The sequence below is a fragment of the Ipomoea triloba genome, chromosome 7, assembly GCF_003576645.1.
Source record: "Ipomoea triloba cultivar NCNSP0323 chromosome 7, ASM357664v1".
Taxonomy (NCBI): domain Eukaryota; kingdom Viridiplantae; phylum Streptophyta; class Magnoliopsida; order Solanales; family Convolvulaceae; genus Ipomoea; species Ipomoea triloba.
Window position 1 is genome coordinate 21067049 of NC_044922.1, and position 26365 is coordinate 21093413.

Genomic DNA, 26365 nt, shown 5'->3' on the forward strand with positions numbered 1-26365 from the left:
TATATATATATATATATATATATATATATATATATATATATATTTACTACGTATTTATTTATACATATTTTTTATATATATATACATTTACTTATTTATGTATTTATTTATTTAAAGAGCATTTGATCTTAAATGAATCACTAATTACAAATTTTAGTTGAATATTGTGATCTTATATGAATTGCGTTGAAGATTATGTATTAAATTTAATCATTTCAATAGTGTTTACATATTTTGTGGCATCCAGTGCAAATTTCTGCCTTCAAATGCATATTGTAATGCCTCCAGAGCATATTGTTGTGCCTCCCAGTGCCCACCTCATTAATTTTTTTTTAAATTGCTACTCATTAATTTTTTTAAATTGCTTCATTTTGAAAGTTGATCTGCACTGAATCAATGGATGAGATTACATCCTATTTTTCACCTAACGCTTCTTTAAAATAAATAATTCTTACCTTGAACTTCTACCTATTTTAATTTAAGGCTTGGTCATAAATCCAAATTAAGGATATTGAGACTTATTAAGTTGAAATTTTGTCTCTATATATCAAAGTCTTTCACTTTATTTTGTTGAAATTTTTTTGTTTGTTTTTTTAATTTTATTTCTTCATATAATATAAAATGTAAAAAAAATAAAACTATATTAGAATCTTAAATTTTGAATACTAGGTCTATTTATTTCAGTTTTGTATACTACAAATAGAAAATCTGGCTTCATTGAGATTTAATAACCATAACCATCTCTAAAATTGTTGTTATAAGGTCAAATTCTTTCCAATATCAAGACTCATAAGCCCAATGTCTATAACAAACACAATTGCAACTATTCACAAAATATGTATATCTCATGATACACTAAGATTGGAACTGTAACTCCTCCATTGTTTTATGGATATGCCAAATCTCAAGCAGATAGTTTGTGTTCATTTGAAGAACAAGCCCAGCATGTAAACTCACACAGAATTCACAAACCTTTAAATTTAGAAAGCTGTGAATTCTAGATTTACTACTTACTCACTATGCATTTTTGTACTGATAGTCAGATCCAAACATCTGAGAAATGTGAAATTCAGTACTTCAGGTTTTCTGCTCTCCTTAGCCCCTTTACACAAAGCTATTATATAAAGGGAAAATTGTAATTTTTGCCCCTCCATAATATGCCAATTATCAATGTCACCCCTGAATTATTAGTGGTGTAAATGTTGCCCCTCAATTTTTAAAAACGGTACATATATTACCCCTCCCGTACCGACAAGAGGGGCAATATTTACACCACCGGAGGGGCAATATATGTACCATTTTTGACAATTGAGGGGCAATATTTCCACCATTAAAATTTAGGGGTGACATTGATAATTGACATATTATGGAGGGGCATAAATTACAATTTTCCCTTTATATAAATATCAAAATATTTGCCCAATTTGCAATACAAATTAATTTATTAAAAAAAAAAAAAAAAAAAACAAACAAACAAACAAACTTCCGGCCGGTCTTCATCTGCTTTGTTTGTGTTTTGATTTTGCGTTGGTGGATTTGAGCCTTTTGAGGAGGCACTGAAATGTTAGTCCAAGATCGAAACGGTTGGTTTCGGAGAATCTGTACAAGCTCCTCACCATTGTGCTCCTCCTCGCCATAGTGGCCGGCCTATTCTATTTCCGCAACGCCGCCGAGGGCACCGCGGCCTTGCTGTGCATTGAGTCCACACAGGCACACTTCTGTTAAACCCCAGATGCCTAAGATCAATTGGAATGACATCCCTGCCATCCTAGATAAGTCTTCTCGCTATGCCGCATGGCATGCCGGCGGGAGATGATGCGTCTCCGGGCGACAGTTCTTGTTTAAAAAAAAAAAAAATTTTAATTAATTATTTTATTTAAAATTATTTTAAAATATTATTTTTTAAAATTGGTAACCGGCACATCAGGTAAAACAGGTCATTTTGGGTTAAATTGCATGAATTTGTGTAGTTCAAGGACCCAATTGCATTATTTTTTAGTTCGATGGTCTAATTGTAGTTTGGTATGTAGTTCAGTGGCCTATTTGACCCTTATTTCATATTTTATTATTAAAAATTATTTTAAAATATCAATTCACCGTCCACATAAGCAAATAACCTGATAAAATGGATGGTAACCTGCTATCAGGTGAAATGACATACATTTCGAGTGTTTAGTGGCTTAATTGCACTTTTTTTTGTTCAGTGACCTAGTTACACTTTCACGTTATGTTCAATGGCCAATATTCTTAAATTTTATAAATAAATAAAAAAAATATTGTAGAATTCATAATCAAAAGGCATGCACATAATTTCAGTATCTGATGAATTAAAAAGTGAATTAATTAGTGTGTAAAAGGAAGTTAATCTAAATATATAAAAGTACAAGAATGAAGACGCTGTGCTCGATCTAGTGGCTAGTCAATTTACATAATAAATAAAAGAATTTGTAAAGAATGATGAAATGAGAAGCCAAGCCAAAACTAAGCGTTGAATCATCGTCGTCCATGTTAAATTTTGATGTATGTTGTGTTTGTCTGTCATCAAGAAAATTTGGCCAATGGAATTAGCATCACACTGACGTCATCAATGGAACCTCGGGAAACAGAAAGATCAATGAGTTTCTTGCAGCCCGACAAGAGTTGAGACTTATCGACGCAGAAAGCTCGGGCAACATCAACTGCTTCCTGTGTACTGACCTGTAAACGTAAACAACAAATCAATCAATAAACATAACATTGAATGCTTGGTTTAAAGTTGTGAGCATAAATGTAATATGTGCAGTCCAACTATCAGCTTAGGCTTTTAGTTGAAATGAGACACATACTTTAATTTGGTATCAAATCATGCAAAAAGTGATGTGTTTGAATCTCCGCGTCACCCTTAAAAAGAGACTTTCACGTGGCATAAATGTAATATGTGCAGTCCAACATGCTTTAATTAAAGTAAGAGATAGATGAGACGAAATACTAAAATTACCTTATCCCATAAGCCATCAGATGCAAGGATCAAGAAGTCCTGTTGAGAATCAAGGGTGAGGATCCTTGTTTCTGGTTCCGCGGTTATCCATTGTTTGAGAGACCGGTCTCCGATTCCTCTGGAGACTGCCAGAGATCCTTGGATTCTCCAAACTCCACTGCGACAACAGTCTACATAACCACCCTACACCAAATTAAAAGGCTCATCACCCACTGCATTCTGCGCTAGCTATATCTATAATCTATAATCTATAACAGTGTTGCAGAAATCCCGCCTAGGCGCTAGGGGCCGGTCGACCGCTTAGCTTATCACCTAAAATGGTGGTCTAGGTGGCTGGCCGACTAGGCGATGCCTAGGCCGCCTAAGCAGAGGTCGCTGCTTAGGCCCTGACCGTCTAGGCCTTCTAGGCGCCAACTATACCTCCTAAGAGCACCGACTAGGCCGCATAGTCTACCGATTAACTATTGTTCTTTTTTTTCTTTAATGAGTTATTTCTCTCAAAACAACATAGTTTCGAAGGAAATAACTCTAAATTGTACAGATTCGATATTTTTTAGGTTAATATTTAATATTTTAATATTAACTATTAAAGTATTGTATAATTTATAATTATTAGTCTTTAAAAAATAAAAAATACATGGGCGCCTAGCCGCTGACTAATACCCGCCTAAGCGTCCGAGGGCGCCCGAGGGACACTAATTTTTTCAACCTTGATCTATAATATAATAAATAAACAAATTAATTATTACCAATGCCTCAATTCGAGCCTTTTCATCAGGCCTTGAAGGGCGATGATCAGAAGTGAGTGCCTCCGCAACTCCGCCTCTGCTCAACACAGCTCGACAATCTCCGGCATTGGATACCACTAGGTTGCCGTTCCTCATCAACGCTGTAACACAGCAACATCCACCTCGTAAATCTTGTTCCACAAATTCATTATCTGTTTTCAGGTAACCATGCTTCACCGCCTCCTTAATTTCCTCCTCATTCTCGCTCTTTTCTATCTCATCCAATATGTTCTTACTCAACTTTTGTGCTGCATACTCCGCAGCTTTTGCTCCTCCGTGCCCATCAAACACACCAAAAATACCCTGAAATAACACCACCTCCATCTAGTTAAACTTCAATTCAAGATGTCATTGTTATTCCGATCCGCAATTAACAGTTTCAATATTTCTCCACATAATAAGTATATATATATAAACATCCCGCCCAGACATCGATTAATCTCGCCTAGGCGCTAGGCGTCGATTAATCCCGCCTAGGCTAGGCGCTGGTCTACCGCCTAGCGTACATTAAATGGTGGTCTAGACGGCTGGCCGGCTAGGCGACCGCCTAGGCCGCCTAAGCTCCGCCTAGACCGCCAAACCACCACCTAGGCGTCGACTAGACCGACTAGACCTTGATTGTTCTTTTTTTTTAATAGGTTATTCCTTAGAGCGAAATAATTTTAAATTGTAAAAACTTTAGATATTTTTTAGGTTAATATTTAATATTTTAGTATTAACTATTAAAGTATTATATAATTTATAATTATTAGTTTTTAAAAATAAAAAATACTTAAACAAATATTTAAAAAATAAAAATAAAAAATATACGATCGATTAATCCCGGTCAGGTGTACTAGGCGCTAGGCGCTCCCCGAGCCCGTAGGGATTTTTTCAATCATGATAAACATTGATCAGATTAAACAAAAATATATATATGTACCTGTTTAGGATCTCCATGAAGGTTGAGCATAGCCGAGTGGCGATCTTCCATAGCCCCGCCTCTCCTGCCACGCTTACAACACACCGAGTAGCCATCTCCCTCAAACTCCACCAGATCTTCCATAACAGAGGATGGCGTAGCCGGCCCGAAGCTCATCGGAACAATTGGAATATTCAACCTCGCCGGCCGCTTGCGCTTTAAATCCGTGGGCGAAGTGGAGGACGAAGACGAAGGCGAACAATCAGAACAAGTTTGGATTAGTCCACTGGGCGGCGGCTTCGAGAGGCGGTGAACGCGTAACGGCGACAACGGAGAAGAAGAAGAAGGTGCGGCGGCTGAGGAAGGAGAGAGAGTTCGGGTTAGGGTTAGGGCCTCCGCCGCGGCGGCTTTGCAGAGGAGAGACGAGGAAACGGAAAGTCTCGACGGAGAAGAAGAAAAGACGGGTGAACTGATCGCAACGGTACAAGACATCTCTCTAACGTTCGAATTTCAGATAAGAGATCAATTTAGGTTTGTTTTTGGATGATTTATTGGGGAAGGAGAAAAAGGGGAGCTATTTATAGGAAGAAAAGAAGGGGTAATTTTCTCGCTGGAGTCAAAGTGGGCCATACGCCACGTTCCGCCCTGCCCCGTGTTTTGTCAGCTACATCTTTCCCTGCATTTTACATGAAATTTGGTCACTACATTGTCTATACTACCCCCATGGCCATGACCCCATGTTTGGGTTACATATTGTATTATTTTTTTATGGCTAAAATATAATCCCACACCATGAACTATATCTGATTGTTCATGTGGCACCCTGATCCACTTACCGTTAATTTATTTTCGTCAAGCATTTTTAGTAAGTTTCCTATAAGTTATAGGTATTTAGATAATAATATGTTGATGTGGAGATTTTTTTTATAGGATTGTGGCACTACAAAGACTCCTCTCTGGCGCAGCAGCCCAGTCGGACCTAAGGCTCACCGCTGCTTTCCCTTCTGCCATTACAGTAAATCTTCTCATTTCGTGACTCCTGTTTAACTGATTCTCATTTCAGGTTCTGTGAATGCAGTCGAATGAGCTTGTTGTCCACCACGAACTTGGAAATAAAAATATTGTCGTTAAATTCATTAAATAATAATAATAATAATAATAATAATAATAAGCTTGGCTTCACTAATCACAATAATTAGTTCTCTCTTTCTTCCCTGTTGCCGACGTTATTACACATTTGTTTGAATCAGATAGGGTTCATCAGAAGTATTGCCTAAATGCTTAGGAACTCAAATTCATAAGCAAGCAAATGCATACAAGAAACACCAAAATGCTATAATAAAATACATACAGAAAACCGCTAATTGAACTCACTTCATTAACAATAATTATTGTCTTAATATAACTATCTTTTTTTAAGACAACTATGACGATCTCCTATTCTTTTCTAGATAGCTTGACAGGCATTCACAATTGTTCAACATGGATGATGGTTACCGATCATCGACGACAACAAATGGTTATATTTTAAAATAGAGCAAATATCAATTTTGATCCCAGGAGTATTAATAAAATGACAGTTTTAGTCCACATATTTAATTTCTACCAATTTTCATCCATGACTATTGTTTTAGTATCAATTTTCATCCATAACTATTGTTTTAGTACCAAAATTCATCACGCCAGTCACCTTTCGTTTAAGACATGTTGAATTATGAAATTATTAAGGGTATTTTCGTCCATTTTAAATTATGATCCCAATTTGAGCATTAGAAAGGGGATTTAAGCCCTAAGATCAATCTCAATACGCAATTTCCCTCCTCAAATTAAGGTGAGATGGGAGGAAAATTGCGAATTGAGATCGATCTTAGGGCTTAAATCCATTTATTCATGTTCAAATTGAGATTTTAAGTTGAAAAATGACAAAAATACTCTACATTTCGACATGTTTTAAACCGAGGGGTGACATGCGTGATGAATTTTGGCACCAAAACAATAGTCGTTGATGAAAATTGGTATTAAAACAATAGCTATGAATGAAAATTGGTATGAACTAAACATGTGGACCAAAATTGTCATTTTACTAATATTCGTGGGACCGAAATTGGTATTTGCTCTTTTAAAATATTCAAAAGAAATATTGTACAATTGAAATCCATTTAAGCAGTAAAATTTACGTGTGATGAATTAACTGTACTGTAATATATGGAGTACTAAGTAACATTATGGCTTAATTTTCTTATTTTGTTGGTCTAGAATATCTCATTAAAAAATTTTACATTAGTAAACTTAATTACATTATTCGCTTGACTTCAAATATAAACTTAATTAATACTCCGTATATTTTAAACAAATGCGTGACAATAAGAAATATGGAATATAGTGCATTAGAAATTGATAGAGCAAGAAAACGTGTGAGACTAGAATCAAATTGATTGAGAAAAAAATCCTACTTAATGATGAGTTGTATTATCACTAAAAATAAATAATTATTGATTATTTTTCATATAGTATGTGTCTTTGTGTCTATGTGAGTTGTTTTCAAATTTGGACTTATTGGTACGACTGGAATTATTCATTACTGTTGTCTTAGCTTGTTGTCTCATTTCATATAACTTATTCACTATTAATTTATCTAATTAATTATTCTTTTATTATTATTATTATTATTATTATTATTATTATCAATGTAACAACTTTTTTTTAAAAAAAATAATTTTCAATTTTTTTTATTTATTAGAATTTTTATTATAGTTTTGGATATATAAAGTTTATTATTTAACTAATACAAAACTAAATACTACAATCAAATTTAATGATAAATAACTTTAAAACAAATCTCATTATGCATGCGAATGATGCGACTATACAATTAAGTATGTCATATAAAATTGGACGAAGAAATAATATTATATATTTGTACATATTCATTATTTATATTCTCTATGAGTTATCTTTTTACTCCGTTTTTCCTTAAAATTTTTCTTCATACTAAGTTTGGAATTTGGATGTCCCATAAAACAAAAATTTCACAACATTGATTATTCATTACCCAAAGCAGCCTTTAAACATTTTTTATTGAATTTATAATAAGAAAAAAAATTACACTACATTTATTACAAAAATAAAAATAAAAATATAGTAATTACAATATACAAGAAAAATTAAATTTACTTATAAAAAAAATTCGTTGATAAATTACTGAAATTTGTAAATATTTAGTTTACCAACAAATTTTTGTAGGTAAAACACTAAAATCCGTAAGTATTTTAAATTGTAGCTATTTAATCTGTTAATAAAATTATTGATGTTTTACTATTTTTTTTAATGTTAGTCAATATATTAAATATAATTTCATAAATTTATGGGTCTAATTAAATATGACTATATATACATGGAAGTGTGGGGTAAAAGAAACGAGCATACACACACAAAGAAAAAGGTGACACTTGTGTGAGATTATTTCACGAATTTTTATTCGTGATACTGATTGGGTCGGGTTAATATTCAAATATAATACTTATAATAACAAATGTAATTAGGAAGAGTTATACTACATGTACTCTAAAATTCTCCTCCTTCACTTTTACTCCATGATGTGACAAGCAATGATAAGATATTTTTATTATATGGGTCCTAAGAAAAATACCTACATCAAGATTTTGTGAGAGAGAGTAAGAAATGAGAGTTCATGTAATATTTTTCAATTAGGAATAAAGCGTTTGTTCTTTATAAGAGAAAATGTAATACTTTTGAGGATAAATATAATATTTTACATTTTAATGTAAAATTATTACTTTATTTCATCAAAAGTATTATATTTTTTACTATAAGTAAATATAATACTTTTGATAGAAAAAAGTAATACATTTATATCAAATGTAAAAGTATTACATTTTCCTTTAAAAATATTATATTTTCCTGTATAAGTAACGGACGTTTTATTAATGATTTAATATTACATTTGCTAGTTTAAGTATTACTTTTTATTTTGACCTGACTCGTCTCACGAAAAAAATGTTCATAATACAATTTGACACAAATTTTTGTCAAAAAGAAAAAGGAAAAGAGTGTGGGTCGGGTAACGTAGCAATGAAAACGTATGGGAACACGTATTTTGTTAAATTTATTAATAATTAATGATAATGAAAAGGGAGCACAAGTACAACAACGTGATGAATCGAATATGTATTGACTGGAGAGAGTGTTTCATTAAATAGTTGTCGCCTATCGGGTTTCCTTTATCTTAGCTAAGAAGCTTGCGAGTGCGAGTGCGCGTGCGCGTACCCAAGGCGCAACTGGAAGCCGCCGCGCCGAAATTAGCCGTTGCTCCTCCGTGTTCGTTCCCATAATTTGTCGTTAACTCATATAAATGCGGAGGAGTACACGGGAAATCACCCCCCAGCCCGGCAGCCCATACACTCGCTGACGGCAAATTATTGCATGGACCGCTGTGTGGATCAAACATAAAAAGTACATTATTTTTGTATTGAAGGTACATTATTTTTGTACTGTAGGTACATTATTTTAGGATACATTATTGATATATACTATCAAATAATGTACCTACAGTACAAAAATAATGTACATTCAGTACAAAAATAATGTACTTTTTATTTTTGGTCCACACAGTTGTGTGGACCATGGTCCATGCAATAATGATTGCTCACTGACTCACACATCTTACTATCTTAGGATAAGAATACCACATTAAGAATTTGCAATTATATTGCTATAATTATTACGTAGTATTTAAAAATTTATATACATATTATTGTTAAAATTTAATTTATTGGTGAAAAGTATTTAGAATTTTATGTTTTGTAACAGTTATATTTAAATTTTAAATGTTATTAATGTAATGACAAATGTTTGTTTGTTAGTGAAAATTATATCTAATTTAATTTCATAGAATATAATTAACAGATTTAATTACTGATTTTGGTCCCTTGACTATTGGGATTCCACCACTTTGGTCCTCGACAATTTTTCTTGCCCAATTAAGTCATCGACTTTGAACAAATTAACAAATTTGGTCCTCCGTTTATTTTACAATTTGATATTCGTTAAAATCGGGACCAAATTGGTAATTCCACTATAGTCAAGGGACCATTTCAGTGAAAATTAATTACCGAAATGGTCCCTTGACTATAGTGGAATTACCAATTTGGTCCCGATTTTAACGAATATCAAATGGTAAAATAAACGGAGGACTAAATTGGTTAATTTTTTCAAAGTCGAAGACTTAATTGGGCAAGAAAAATTGTCGAGGACCAAAGTAGTGAAATCACAATAGTCGAGGGACCAAATAGGTAATTAACTCATAATTAACATGTTGTCTATACAAAAAAAAAATATTGGAAAATGACACTTTTTCCCCCTATGTTATGTGAATATAGCACTTTTTCCCCCTGTGTTATTAAAGTGACAGTTTTTTCCCCTGAAATGTTAAATTGACATTTTTACCTTAAAAATAATTATTTCATTTATTTCTCTTCTTCAACAAATTATTACTTATATGTATGGATGATCACGATTCGGTTCGAACCTAACCAAACACTGTAGCAATCATACCGAAATAGTATAGACGGTTCTAGTTACGATTCAGAACCGAAAAAATAAAATTAAATAATTGTTGAACCGTGAACCGGAACTGAACCACAGTCATATATAGTGAAAATGATCAAACACTTATTTTGATAAATCGGTACGGTTCGGTTCCAATTTCGATTTTGAACCGCCAATCAAAACTTATTTATTTATTTTTATAATTTTATTTCTTATTTAAAAATAGTCTAAATTTAACAATTATTTTATTTATTTTTTCGATTCTGAATCGTAACCGTAACCGTCCATACTATTTAAGTTCAATTGCTACGGTGTTCGATTAGGTTCATATCGAACCGCAATCTTCCATACATATTATAAATATAATTGGTTGGAGAATAAAAATAAATGGACTCGTTATTTTTAAGGGCAAAAATGTCAATTTAACATTTCAGCGGGGAAAAACTACCACTTTTAAAATAACTGAGGGGGGGAAACTGCCACTTTAATAACTCAGGGGGAAAAAGTGCTATATACACATAACTTAGGGGAAAAAGTGTCATTTTCCCAAAAAATATTGATGTGTGTAAATTAACGTCTCAATACGCAGGCCTGGCCCTGGTTAAGGGCAGGATGGGGCATTGCTCAGGGTCATCTCAAAGAAGGCATTCTTCAGGTGCTCAATTTTTATTTTTTTTTAAAATTTTTTAAAGACTTGATAATTATAAACTATTTAATACGTAGTACTTTAGTAGTTAATACTAAAATATTAAATATTAACCGATAAAATATCTAGACTTGTAAATTGTATAAAGATTTAAGAATCAAAACACAATTCCACAAAGTCAACACTCACAAAGTATCAATATTAGAATAGCTTATATTTATTTTTATTTTTTTTATACATTTTTTTGGGTATGTAACCGATTTGAATGATTTAGGGTTATTTAACTCAAAATGACGTCGTTTTGAATGAAATAACCCATTAAAAAAATGGAAAATAGCTAATATGTCGCCTAGGTCGCTGGCCGCCTAGAACACCGATTACGGTGAAATTCTAGGCGGATGGTCGACGACTAGTGCCTAGGTGCGATTTTTACAATTGTGTGTGTGTGTCTATGTATGTATGTATGTATGTTTCCGTTCTACTCTTCGAAGACCGACGTTGAAGGCGAAACTACAAAAGGACGAAGTGACAAATGACGAACTGACAAAGTTATCTCGCCCAAGTAGAGGTTCGGTTGCGCTACACATTAGCCACCCAGGATAAAACAGATTACAACTTTAAGTTTGTGCACTCAAACTAAAAGCTTAGGGAACTGAAACAAAGGTCGATCAGTCTTTTTACGAAAGTGTGGGCAGAATTTTCGAGCAAGTAAAGAGTTGAGAGAGATCTAAAGACCGATTTGGATCCCAAAGGCTTACTACCCGGGGAAGATCAACCAGTTCCCAAGTATGATTTTGTAAAATAGAATCTACTTCACTTTTTATAGTCTCTTTTCACATTGATCATTCTGTAGAAGTTACAACTTATACATATATTCGAGGCTCGTTTTTTAACAAACATGTTAGAAAATTCAGTTCATTTTTCTAGTAAACAAGTTAGAATATGCGCACACTCTAACATGTACGTCAGAAAATCTGGACAAAGGATTTTTAAATCCTAGCTCATTTGCTACGTCTAGCTTTGAGCTCGGGTTCTACTTTAGAGCATCCACTTTCATTATCCATAGTCGCGTTGAATGTTCGTTTCAATGTACTAGATCCCTCACTGGACCTACACCGAAATACATCTTCAAAGAATGATGCATTCATTGATTCAATTATTGTATTCTTATGTAAGTCCAGATTAAGGGACTCGTGTACTAAGAACTGATAAGCACTATTGTTATGTGCATAGCCAATAAAGATATAGTCCAATGTCTTATGACCTATCTTTATTATCTTAGGTGTTGGCACCAAAACATTAGCAAGACACCCCCACACTTTTAGGTATTGGTGGGAAGGCTTCTTACCTTTCTACAGTTCACAAGGAATCTTAGTGAGCTTCTTGTGGGATACCTTACTTAAAAAGGTAATTGCATCCATCATCTCTTTCAATGTGCGATTTTTTCATTCGGCAACACTCTTTGATTGATGTGCGTAAGGTGCCATACGCTCATGTATGATACCTACTCTTGCGCAGAATTCACCAATAGGTGCTCCGTACTCACCACCTCAATCGCTTCTAACCTTCTTAATTCTATGATTAAGTTGGTTTTCCACTTCATTTTTATAAAGAATGAATTTATCAACGACATCGTCTTTACTCTTAAGCAAATACACATAGCAAGTATCACATGTTATCATCAATAAATGCACTAAAATATTTATTAATATCGCTCGTTTGTATTTATCTAAAACCACATACATTGCTATGGATTAATTCAAGTGGTTTTGTTTTTCTTTCAAACGATTTAAAAAAGAATTTTCGTTTGTTTTGCCTCAACAAAAATATCACATTTGTGCTTATCATTAATTTGAAATGTAGAAATATTTGAATATGGTCCAAGTTAATTAATCTATGTATAGAATTAAAATTAACATGACATAGTCTACCATGCTACAAACATGAAGACTCAAGTAGGCAGAATTAGTAACGCTTTTATTAATCACAGTTATTACATCGAGCTTAAAAAGCCCATCTAGTACATAATCCTTGCCTACATACATTCTTGATTTCGACAAAACAACCTTGTCTAACTCAAACACTAACCAGAAGTCATTCTTGTTCAACAATATTAATGAACCAGAAACTAAGTTCTTTCGTAGCTCCGGTATGTACAAAACGTTGTTCAGAGTCAGCTATTTCTTAGAGGTCATCCTAAGAACTACTTTACCCATGCATTCTACATCAGACTGAGTAAAATTCCACATCCATACCTTCTCACTATTAGTCATCTCGAAGGTTATTAGGGGTGTGCAAACTATGTAAAAAATTTGGTTAACCGACCGAACCGAAAAAGTTCAGTTAACCATAACCGAACCAAACTTTTTCGGTTCGGTTAATGGTTAAAGGAATCTTAAAACATCGTTTAATGGTTAATTTGGTTCGAAATAGTCGGTTAACCAAAGTTTTTTAATATATATAAATAAATAAATATAAATACTTATGTGTAATACTAATACCCTAAATCCCTAATTCCTATACTTATAGTGTTGTTGTCGTATTATTTTTGTATATTTTGTTATGAATTTATTATGATATCTATTTTATTTTAATTGAATTTATTATTTTAGGTGTTATTTTTAGGATTTTAAATTTTAGTTTTTAAAAGTTCGGTTAATTGGTTAACCGAAAAAAAATTTTGTTCGATTAATTCGGTAACACAAATTTCGATTCGATTAACAGTGAAAGGTTTAAAAATTTTGGTTAATTCGGTTCTGTTAATCGAACGGTTAACCAAATGAACACCCCTAAAGGTAGTAAATAACTCACGGTTGGAAAACATATGCCGGGTGCACCCGTATCAATGAACCATTCCATTTGGTTTTAACCAACCAGGTTTACCTCGGTTACCATTGCCGAGAGGATGATTTTAGACTCATTCTGATCGACCTGCACCACATCAGAATTAGAATTATTATTCTTATTCTTAGGTGCTTTACAATCAGCCGACTTGTGGTCTTTATTGTCACAATTGAAGCATTTTCCGTGGAATTACTTCTCATAATTCTTGAAGTCCTTCCAACCTGGAGGCAACAAATGGATACTAGGTTCCACTTGAAAGGCTTCACTCACAATCATTCCTTCACAAACTTGACTCAAGACGATCATGGAATCCACCATCTTGTATTCAAGGGACCGGCTAACAACAAATTTGTTTGCCTTAGCATCCTCACTTTTATACTTCAGGTCCAAAGATTCGCACAACCCGTTAGCTGTTTTCAATTTACAATATACACTCTACAACGAATCATACAAACCATTCAAAACATAATTTAGGCATAAGAAACCAAAATATTTCCAAACCCTTACTTTGCTAACAGTTTGAGCGTTAGACTCATGCTCCTTTCTACTAGGAACCATCTCGGCCAAGAACCGTGACGTGCCGAAAATCACTAGGTTGAACAACATTTAAAGTTGCCACCCTTTTAAATCACCTACACGGGAAGAGGATGGACACGGTGCAAAATGAAGAATTAAAATTTTTTTAGTCATCAATCCATCGCATTTATAAGTAGAGAATGTGAGAATTATAAATTAGTAATATCAGTTTCCCTTTTCAATTTACCTTCTTAATCAAATAGTATTTCACACTTATCCAACCATTTCCTTTTTTATTTTCAGTCAATTAGGGATCTTTATAATTTTATGTCAATTAATAATATTCGTTTCCTTTTCCAATTTGCCTAATTTTCGTTTCATTTTCCATTATGATGTTTTTATATTTTCAGTCAATTAATAATATCAGTTTCCTTTTCCAATTTACCTTTACTATTGTTTGGGCTGAAATTTCACAAAGGAGGATTTTATTTTTATTAATAGTATATATTTAATTATTGGTTGGACTATGTCAAATATGTCCATTTGAGTTATATTTGAGTTGCATAATAAATATCTACATAAATTCTATTATTTACATGTACTAGTCAAACTTTTGCCAAATATGATATCAAAGCATTTATTGTTTTTCTCCATTTTGTTAGGAAGTGATTAAGAATTCTCAAGAAATTTAAAATCTTGACTCACTAAAGCAAATTAATTATAACTCGGTGAGTATTGGTTGATACACTTTATGTATTCTTGATACAAATCGTTTAGCTGATTTTCAAGTATTTGTTTCCCTTGAATTTGTGAGATATTAAGGTGATTTCTCTATTATAACATCCACAAAATAACACCTTAATGTGTTCACATGAAAAATTATCTCAATCAATCAAATAGAAACACTAGTGTGATCGTTTGACATTTCATCTAGGTGGGAGCACAAAGCTTCCACAGTATATTTTTCTTTTCACGGTAACACTTCGAGTGGTAACGTATCTTTCAAGATCTAATGTCACATAGCATGATCTCGATCATTCATTATCATCGATGCATATGTTTTTAGAGCATCTTTCAATTCTCTTATGCAATCCCAAGCTTCCTTTGGCTACTTACAAGGTAATCCCTTAAGTAATTAACTCTATTTTCTCAACCTACTAGGGTTGAAGTTTCTATCAAGTATTAGCCAAATTCCTAAAGAGAGGTCCATATGAACTTTTTGTTATTTAACATTCTGCCTCTCAAGCTCTAATTATTTAATTAAAAATCTCTTTATAATATTCTTCTGTCTAGAACTGAATTAAAAATCTGTTTATAATATTCTTCTATCTATAAAATTAAAACATTTAAAACTGAATTTTCTAAATGTCTAACCTTAAATGAACATTCTCTCATTCTTCCTTCATCCCATCAATTTTTGAGTTGGCCATTAAAATAAAACCATTTAACAAAATTTTATCAATCTTACTCATTATTTCAAAAAATTATTACTATCAAGAATTAGGTAATTTTGTCCTTATAATCTTTTTTGAAGAATGTCCTTATAATCTTGTAAAAGTAATGATTGCTAAGAGGTCATTTCTATGATTCCATAGACGAGGTCTTGGGTTCCCAGTTCTCAATCCGTTTTCTATGTAAGTACGAAATTTGTTACTAGGCAAGTTATGCCAATAGTCACTCGTCACTATCAGCAAGAAGTATATATGTCATTAACTTATTCAACTATATATTTCAAGTTAGCGCAGATAACTCAATGAAGTATCAAGTTATTTAAGTTTCAATCATGACAAATCTCTCTTTCATTAAGGGGAGCTAAGTTCAAACAGAGGGTGACCAAAAAAAAAAAAGAAGAAATTTCCTACCTCAAGATTGATGAGTACTTCACCCAACCCTCTTTTTACGTATTTTGTCAATAGAGTTCACGAAGGCTCCAAGTCTAGATTGCACGGAAGTAAACAAAAAAAAAAAGGAAATAGAGAAATGAGAAACATAAGATATGAAATGAATGAAAAATGTACAAATAAAAAAAAAAAATTATGTGTGCATTTGTAAATATCTTTTCTTTAAATATGCATAAATATTAATTTTTCAATAGTTTCTTTTTATAAAAAGTATTTTAATTTTTTTAAAATTAGAGAAACGACTTTTACAATGTTTTATGAAATTTCTGTAACTTTGGAGAAAATGATTTTAAAACATGAAAATGCTAATCTTTTAGAGTTTTCGTGCTACATATAGCCCAAAGCTCTAAAACCAATTTTGAGGCTTGAGCTATATATTAGAACTCTGTATTCTAGTCCCACTAGAGTCCCTTCTCCTTCTCCCTGTATTATTGTGAATACCCCTTATATCATTCTTCATATGATTAGAATTATTTGTATCCCTATAAATAGTCCCTTCATGTACTTTGCATAGTCAAGCTATTCAATATCAATATTCTTCCCAAAATTAATGTTCTCACATGGTATCAGACGATCAAAATGATTAATAGGATTCATGGCTCCCAATGCATCTCTAGCTCCAATAAACACTCTACGGATATCCCATCACTTTATCTCTCCCAAACTTACCACCTCCAATTATTTATTCTGGAAAACTCAGATTGTTTGTTCGAAAGTTGTATCGAGGGGGTGTGCAACGTTCTTCCCCATATTCTATTTAAAGAAACCCGATCATCAACAGAGGCCCTTTCCCCTCTCATAATAAGTCCCTAGGGATTCATAGTGAACTTCGATGAAAGTTTCTCTTGAAGTAATAACGCGTTGATCTAGTCTCCACCGGAGCCATAAAGGACTATCTAAATTGATTCGTTTATGTCGATAAGCTCCAATTGCATCATAGGAATTACAAAAAACGGCCTCTCGCAGTCAAAATCTCAGTGGATACATTGATGGCACATTGCCATGTTCGGCTTTGTTTATTCAGGTTCCGGATGGGTGTTCCGTTGTAGGGGTGAGCATCAGTTGGTTTTAAGTTAATAACGGAAATAATCAAAATTTTAACCGAACCTTCATAATCGACTAACCAACCTTCATAACCGATATAACCAAAATCGACAGTTTTTAGTCGATTTCGGTCGGTTAAATATAACTGATTGTTTAAAATAAAATAGTTAAATTTATTTTATTTATTTGACTAGTGCTAAAAGACTAAATTATTAAAGAAAATAAACAATACCTTAGTATTTATAATCAATTAAAATTAATGTCTTCAAGTACAACTGTACAATAGTATATAGTTTAATGAGATACAAATGAACTATATATATACATACATTATATGCTTAACAAATGCCGTACAATCCAATAAGTGATTAAAAGTAATGTGATAGACTATGGACTTGCAAAATGTAAATGGGATGGGGTTAGTTTGTTTTGTTTGGACTAATCTTCAGTGTTTCGGTTGGCTTGTAGTTTTCTCTTGAAAAACCAATAACCGACCAAAAGATTGAAATAACCATTTTTTTTACCTTAATAAGAGAAACCGAACTAAAAACCAAAATATTCGGGCAGTTCGATTTTCGATCATCGATTTTTCGATCAGTCCGATATTTTTTGCTCACACCTACTCGTCTCTATCTAATGAGGTTATGTATGTTGCAGTGGGATATACCATATTCGGCCCGGACCCTGAGGCAAGCTATTGAAGTCTCATTTGGGTCATCCTCTTGGGCACATTATTTGAGTCTCCTTTATCAGCTGAAGTCTTTGCATTAAGGAGACTCCACGCCGAGTGAGTATCTTGGCAAAGATAAGCTTTTAATTGGACTACTTGCCAAAGCTAGCCGACTAATTAGATTGGATGAGCTGAATCTCTATCTATTCAAAGGTCTCCGCCTTGAGTAATGTGCAATGGTCTCATCATTGAGCACAAAAGAACCTGTGCAATCGATCAACTCAATGATTATCTCACCACACATCAGTTTATCTATACGGATGTTATTTATTTAGCTGTCCACACAACCCCACCAACAGTCCTTGTTGCACAAAAAGGACCAACTCGTGACTCTCAACAAGAACGCACTACAAATCAACCTCTTGGAGGTTGTGGAAATAGAGGAGGCTGAGGGCATGGACGTGGTCGAGGCTACGTTCCAAAGTGTCAAATATGTAACAGCTTTGGTCATACTATCCTACAATGTTACTGGAGATACTTAGGAGCCCTTGTTCCTTAGGAAAATATGACTTATACTGATGATCTAGCTACCACCATATTTTCTCCGAATTGGCTCCCTGACAGTAGTGCTTCACATCATGCCATTCCAGATTCATCTTCATTACAACAAGTTAAAAAGTACACGGGCAATGACACTCTCCGATTGGGTAACAGTAAAAGTTTGAATATTTCTGGTATTGAAAACACTTCGATATCTTCTTCCTAATGTTCCCTTCGATTACAAAATGTTCTACATGTTCCAAATCTAACCAACCATCTTTTGTTTGTCAAACGATAATGTTTTCTTTGAATTTCATCCATCATTTTTTTGTTGTAAAAAACCTCACCAATAAAAGTTTTACTTAAAGGAGAAAACCTAGGGGGGATTGTACACACTTCTAGTACAAAATCCCGTGTACTATCCCCCATGGCATTTGTCACATCAAAAGCATCATCAAACCAACTACAGTAAGATTTCTCTTATTTCTTGCTATTACAAAAGATTGGTCTATCCGACAGCTTGATGTTCACAATGCTTTGTTCTCAATGGTTGCCTAAGTGAGAATGTTTACATGAAACAACCCCTATAGTATATTGACAACAATTTCCTACTCATCTTCAAACTACAAAAGTTTCTATATAGTTTGAAGCAAGCACCATGTGCATAGTTCAAACGTCTTGAAGATTGTCTACTCTCGATTGATTTCAAAGCATAAAAATTGGTGTATCATTGTTTATCTATTATACTACTAATGCTCAAATTTATGTACTTGTCTATATTGATGATACACTAATAATGAGCAGCAACAAAAGTCTCTTGGCTTCCCTAACAAGCAGACTAGCTGAAATTTTCATGATCCGAAACATGGGACCTCCAAGTTTCTTCCTAGGAATCGAGACAATTCACGACAAGGATTCGAAACATGGGACCACCAAAACTTTTGTATGACAATCTTAGTGTTACCTATTTGTGTGTAAATCCTGTGTTTCATGCAAGAACAACACATGTTGAAATTGACTTCCATTTTATTCATGACAAAGTAGCATCATAAGAAATACAAGTAAACTTCATATCCACAAAAGACCAGCTAGCAGACATCTTCACCCAGCCACTAACCATATCAAAGTTTAGTGATCTCAAGAACAAGCTCAATGTTCTCACTAGAGAACCTCAAGCTTGAGGGGAGCATTACGACTATGTATTCTAGTCACACTAGAATATCTTCTTGCTCTTTTTGCATTATTATGAATATCCCTTTTATCATTCCTCATCTGACTAGGACTATTTGTATCCCAATAAATAGTCCATTCATGTACTTTGCATAGTCAAGCGCTCAAGCTATTCAATATCAATATTCTTCCCAAAATTATTATTCTCACAAGCTAGAGGTATTAATGTCCACCTTTGGCAAAGTTTTAATTTTTTTAATAATTTATATTACAATGAGATTAGTTATAAAAATTTTGAGTGCTGAAATTTTTTACAATTTTTTAATAAAAATAGAAAATTGAAGTATAAACAAAAACATTTACTTGTAAATTTTTTAATCTTTCAAAATGAAAATCTAATTTTTCATTGATTTTATTTTTCAACTTAACATAGTAATTTGAAGAACATTATTTTTTCTTGTTTTCCAAATTTTCCGAATAAAAAAATTATACATTCTTTTATACTTAATTATCTTTATCATTATATATGAACTACTTTAGCTATTTATTATCCATTTTTACCACTGGCCTACACACCACCCCTAGTATTTATTTATCTATCTACTCTTACCATCCCTCATATATCATTTCATCACACTTATGTAATTATTAGTCGTTTTTACACGCAATGTACAAAAATTTAAGCTCAATATTAAATCATAATTTAAATGTATTGAATAAAAAATATTTATCAATAAAATAATCTTAAAATGTTATTTTTAACTCGTACTAAAAATTGTTATTTTTAACTCAACATAGTTATACTTGTAAAAGTTCAATATTTTAGAAAAAGAGATAATATTTGATGAATTTAAAATAAATTATTACCATCTTATTTATGTTTATAATGGAAAAAAGGAAGTAATTTACATATGTTAGGCAATAATTTTAGAATAAAATTAAATAAATTAATAAATATGATATGATTAAATAGATTGTTATAATTGTTACGACTCCTATTATATTATAGTTCTGTTACTACTATAAATCTATAGCTTGTATATAGTTTCCCTTTGTACTCTTGTATGATCGAGAAATTCAGATATACAAACTCTAATCTGGTATCATCACCAGTTTCTTCTTCCATAGCCAATGATGGTTCTGTTGGGGTATCTTCCGAGTGGACTGTCTCTGATGTGGCCGCCCCTTCGTTGCCGAATTCGCTGTCCTCGGCTCATCATTTTGTGAGTATCAAGCTCGACAGTTGCAATTTTCTATTTTGGAGGGCGCAACTTGTCCAGTTTCTTCATGGTCAGAATTTGATGGGGTACGTCGATGGTTATATTCCTAGCCCGCCTGCCACGCTGCCTCTTCCGGCCGGTGAAGCTGCCTTCGCCACCTCCGCTGTCTCTATTAATCCGGCATGCAGTTCTTAGTTTCAGTAGGATCAAACGATCATGTCCATGATTATATCCTCTTTGTCTGAGGAGGTTATACCCTGGTGCTTGGTAAACAAACATCAATGGCGGCTTAGAGAGCGACTGAGTTACAAACATCATGTCCATGGCCTCTACGTCGCGTGCCCGTGCGGTTCATCTCCTTGGTCAGTTACAAACGCTACAGCAGGGTGAGGCGTCAATTGATGATTACCTTGGTTGTGTGAAGGTCCTATTGGAGGATTTAGTGCTTGCTGATCGACCGGTTACCAACGATGAGATGAATATCTACATGTTCCGCGTCCTACATCCAGAGTTTCGGTCGTTTACTGCTTCCCTGTCCTCGCGTGTTACAGCGGTGTCACTGGTGGAGGAGATGACGGACTTGCTGGGAGCCCAAGAGTTTACTCATGCTGACGAGTTCTCGCCGGCGGCTGGGAGTCTAGCACCGATGGTTAATGTCGTTGCTTGAAGAGGTGCTGGGCGTTCTGGTCGTCGTAGTGGGCAGCAGTGGCATGGCGAATTTAAGCGTGCTGGTTCTGGTTCCTCGTAGACGTATGGGCAGAACTGGCGTGGTGGCTTTGGTTCATCGCAGTAGTTTTAGCAGTTGCGGGGTCGTGGGTGGCGCGATGGTCGCAGCAGCTCCCATTCTAGTTTGCAAGGGCACACCGCAGTGACATGTTATCGCCGCTACACTGATAGTTCGCAGGCTCACATGGTGTTTTAGGGTGCTCCTGATTCGAGGGTGTCATTGACCTCTCAAACTTGGTTCCCTGGCACGGGGCCACGGATCATGCCACTCCGGATGATCGTGCTTTTACTGCGTCTGATGATTACACTGGTGCTAAAACCTTGCGGGTTGGTAATGGTAAGGCCTTTCCTATCTCTAGTGTTAGCTATACATCATTTTCTACCCCCTCCCGTTCTTTTCATATGTCTTGTGTTTTGCATGTTCTTGTGTTGTTTGCTTCGTTGCTTTATGTTCAGAAATTTGCGTCTGAGAATAATTTGTTTTTTGAGTTTTATCCTTCGTATTTTGTTGTGAAGGATATCCGCACCAAAACGGCGTTTCTACGGGGTAGAAGTTTAGGTGGCTTATATTCTTTGTCGGTGTTTCCTTCGTCTTTTACTTCGTCTGCTTTTCTCTCTGCTCGTGCGTCATCGTCCGTGTGGCATGGGCGTCTAGTTCATCCGCATCGTCGTGTTCAAGGTTATATTTTGAAGTCCTATTTTCTTAGTTCGTCGGGTCGTTTAGATTCAGTTTGTAGTGCGTGTCAAATGGGGAAATCCGTGCGTTTTCCTCTTTCTCGCGTATAGTCTTCTAGTTTGCATGTTCTAGATTTGGTATATGCCGAAATTTAGGGCCCTGGCCCCGTTTTATCTGTTAATGGTTATCGATATTTTGTTATTTTCGTTGATGACTACACCCGTTATACTTGGTTTTTTCCTATGCGTTTAAAATCAGACCTGTATGTCATTTTTGCTTAGATTCATGCGTTAGTTGAGCGTTCTTTTGGTTGTTACATTAAGTCTATTCAATATGATCTTGGTGCTGAATATAAGAAGTTACACTTTGAGTTTCTTAGACTTGACATTCTTCATAGGCAGTCGTGTGCTTACACTCACAAGTAGAATGGTCGCGTTGAGCGTAAACACCGTCATATTGTTGAGACATGTCTTACTTTACTAGCACATGCCTTTATTCCGTCTCAGTTTTGGGTCTATGCCTTTGAGTTCGCAGTGGATCTGACTGATAGGATGCCTACGCCTATCTTAGCGAATAAGAGTCTGCACTTTGTCTTGCATCGGTCTCCTCCTTCTTATTTGTTCCTACGTGTCTTTGGTTGTTTATGATTTCCTCATCTTCGTCCTTATAATCGGCATAAGATGAGTTTTCGTTCTGCTCTATGTGTGTTTCTTGGCTATCCTGACTCTTTTTGTGGGTACCGATGTATGGATTTGAACACTAACAAGGTTTCATTTGTAGGTATGTTCGTTTTGACGAACATGTTTTCCCTTTTGCTGCTAAACCTGTTGTGTAGCATGTTGTTAATACTCAGTCGCAACCCTGGGGTGTTGCAAGTGTGCAGTTTCTTGTTCCTGGTGCAATAGTGGTTCATTCTCGTGTGGGTCAGCCTGTGGTGGCCTCTTAGGTTCGTCGGTCTACTATTTCTCGTCCTGCACCGCGGGAGCATGGTCCTATGACGCGTAGCAGGGCTAGGACTGAGGGGGCTGTGTTAGTTGCCTTGTCAGCTGAGGTGTGTCCTGCGGAGCCTACCTGTTATTCTCAGGCTGTTCATTTTCCAAAATGGAGAGAGGCTATGGATGCCGAGTTTAATGCTCTGTTGTAGAATCAAACGTGGCGGCTAGTGCCGTTTCATGCAGGTATGAATGTTGTAGGTTGTAAGTGGGTCTTTTGCACCAAGCGAGAGTCGGATGGTCCGATTGAGCGTCACAAAGCAAGGCTTGTGGCTAAGGGGTTTAACTAGGTAGCTGGGCAGGATTTCTTTGATACGTTCAGTCCTGTGGTTAAGTCCATTACGATTCGCCTATTGTTGTCTCTCGCTTTGACTTCTGCTTGGGCTGTGAGGCAGCCTTGATGTGCACAATGCGTTTTTGAATCGGTATACATGAGTCAGCCCCCTGGGTATGCTGGGCTGACTCGAATTATCCTGATCATGTTTGTTTATTGTAGCGGTCCCTGTATGGTCTCAAGCAGGCCCCGCATGCTTGGTTTACGCGTCTACATGTTTTTTTGTTGTTTGTTGGGTTTCAGGCTTCTAAAACGGATGTCTCTCTATTTATTTTTACCCAGGGGGAGTTGCGTGTTTATTTGTTGGTTTATGTGGATGATATTTTGGTCATAGGGAGTGATCCTTCTTTGGTGTCTATGCTTATATCTAAGTTGTCCGTGGCTTTTAAGATTCGTGATCTTGGTAGTCCCTCCTTCTTTCTTGGTATTGAAACTGTGGCTACTTGGGAAGACATGCTGCTCTCGGAAGCGACATATGTTTGACATTCTGAAGCGGGCAGGGATGTCTGATTGTAAGCCTTTGGCTACTCCTATTCCTGTGTCGCGCGTTTCCGCTGACTCCTCTGAGCCTTATGTAGATCCTACTAGGTACAGGAGCTTGGTTGGTGCATTGCAGTATCTCACTGTGACTTGCCCTGATTTGTATTTTGCAGTTAATTTGTTATGCCAGCAGATGCATGTTCTCATTGTGGACCATTGGGCGTAGCTTAAGAGGGTTCTCCAGTATGTCAAGGGAACCACGCACCTTGGTCTAATGCTTCGTAAGTCTTCTCATTCGGTCATTAATGTTACTCTAATTCAGACTAGGCTGGCTGTCCTGTAGATAGGAAGTCTACGAGTGGCTTCGCTGTGTTCTTGGGTTCTAATCTTGTGTCGTGGGTGTGTAAGAAGCAGCGTATAGTGGCCCGGTCCTCTACTGAAGCTAAGTATAAGGCTATTGCGAATGTGTGTGTTGAGGTCACTTGGGTTGTGTCATTACTTCGTGAGTTATGTGTGCCTTTGGTTTCTCCTCCGAAGTTGTGGTGTGATAATCTCGGAGCCACGTACATGTGTGCCAATCCTATATTTCATGCTCGTACGAAGCACATAGAGATCGATTATCACTTTGTTCGTGATAAGGTGGGTGCAGGAGAGCTTCAGGTTAACTTCATTTCAACTAAAGATTAGTTGGCGGGCATCTTCACCAAGCCTTTGGCGGCTTCTCGCTTTGCTTTTTTGCGTGACAAGCTTCAGGTCGCTGCGCCTACCTGAGCTTGAAGGGGAGTGTTGGGACTCATATTATACTATTGTTCTATTACTACTATAACTCTATAGCTTGTATATAGTTTCCCTTTGTACTCTTGTATAATTGAGACATTCAGATATACAAACTCTAATCATAATATTACATTTAATAAATGCTCCTTAAATAGTTTTAACATAATACTAACAATGTTATAACGAAATTGAGGTATAATTTTGTCATAATAAAATGTGATGTACAATATTTTAAACTTAATGTACAAACATAATAGTTTAGCCTTAAAAAGGCGAACTAAACCACAAGGTACTTAGCCAACATTGTACGCCAACATCCTTGATTAGGGTGAAACTCTAACCTGTGACGACCTTCCACCTATAGTGATGCATCAAACCACAAGGTATTTAGGGTGTGTTTGGTTCGCACATGGGAATCATAATCAGAATGGGTATCAAATACTTGGTAATGGTAATGAGTTTTGGTGAAAGTATTTTGCATGTTTGTTAGTATGGTGGAATGAGAATGATTATCAATATTGCTATTTGGTTATGTATAATCCTATAATGGGAATAAAGATTTTTAAAATACAAGAACAAAAAATCAAGACAATTGGTTCTAATATAAAGACATCCAAAGCACTAATATGAACAAAAAAATAAAAATAAAAATCTAAATAGTTGGGAAAGCGGCTGAGGAGGAATAATGGAATGAAACACTTATTTTATTAGGGAATGAGTTTTTCAATTAAGGGGTTAATCAAAACTCATAATAATGTTCTAAAACCTGTCAACCAAATAATAACAATAATGACTTCGATACCCTTTCCTAATAGCTAAACCTATCAACCAAACACACCCTTAATCCATTGCCTATCTTTTCTATTATCCAAACAATATATTTACTTTGCACTTATGGATAATCATTATTCATATTATTTGAATTAAAACTAGAAATGGTATATTGATTTTCAGTTTTAATAAAGCTAATAGGTTATTGATTTAGATATATTTTTAAGTTATGTTTTATTCATATATAAATTCGACTATGATATCAAATATTAAACTTTCACATATACTAGACATGCAACACTATATATATCAAATGAAAAATTGACATTCGTAAACATGTTTTCTAATTTGAAAATAGAAAACGGGCAATGGAAGACTGAAACTTTGAGATAGATAAATGCACCATTTATATCTAAATATTGTAAATGAAATTTAAATATGAAATAAGTATTGAACTTCATATAATTTACCCTTAATCTATTTTTTTAGATTTCCACACGTTCTACAAACAAGTCAAAATTGAATCCATTTGCATTCATTTGTAATGTAAAGTAAGTGTGCCCGTGGGGCTAGCCCAAGTGGTCTATCAGCTGATTTAAACTCTGTATTTCTATCGTAGGATAGGGTTAACTCTCATCAACAACATTTTGGAGCAAGAGCTCCTAGACTAGAGTTTGGGTCCTTGGGCTCTCCAAGTTGACAGAAGTGTGGAGCATTTGTTATGTTATGGATCCGGGTCCACCTTATAAGATAGATTCAAGTCCATATTCACAATTTTAAAACTCTATGTTCACAGTTTTTGAATTCCATGTTCACAATTTTTG

The 26365-nt window shown here is 34.8% G+C and overlaps 1 protein-coding gene across 1 annotated transcript; it reads right to left on the reverse strand.

The window, feature by feature from the left end:
* Positions 1 to 2301: 2301 nt before the first annotated feature.
* LOC116026083 (probable protein phosphatase 2C 25) lies at positions 2302 to 5207 on the reverse strand. Its single transcript, XM_031267530.1, has 4 exons — positions 4688 to 5207; positions 3727 to 4068; positions 2978 to 3160; positions 2302 to 2697 (listed from the first exon to the last, which is right to left on the reverse strand). The coding sequence occupies exons 1-4, from the start codon at positions 5156 to 5158 to the stop codon at positions 2542 to 2544; spliced, it is 1152 nt and encodes a 383-aa protein (XP_031123390.1). The 5' UTR covers positions 5159 to 5207; the 3' UTR covers positions 2302 to 2541.
* Between the last annotated feature and the right edge of the window lie 21158 nt (positions 5208 to 26365).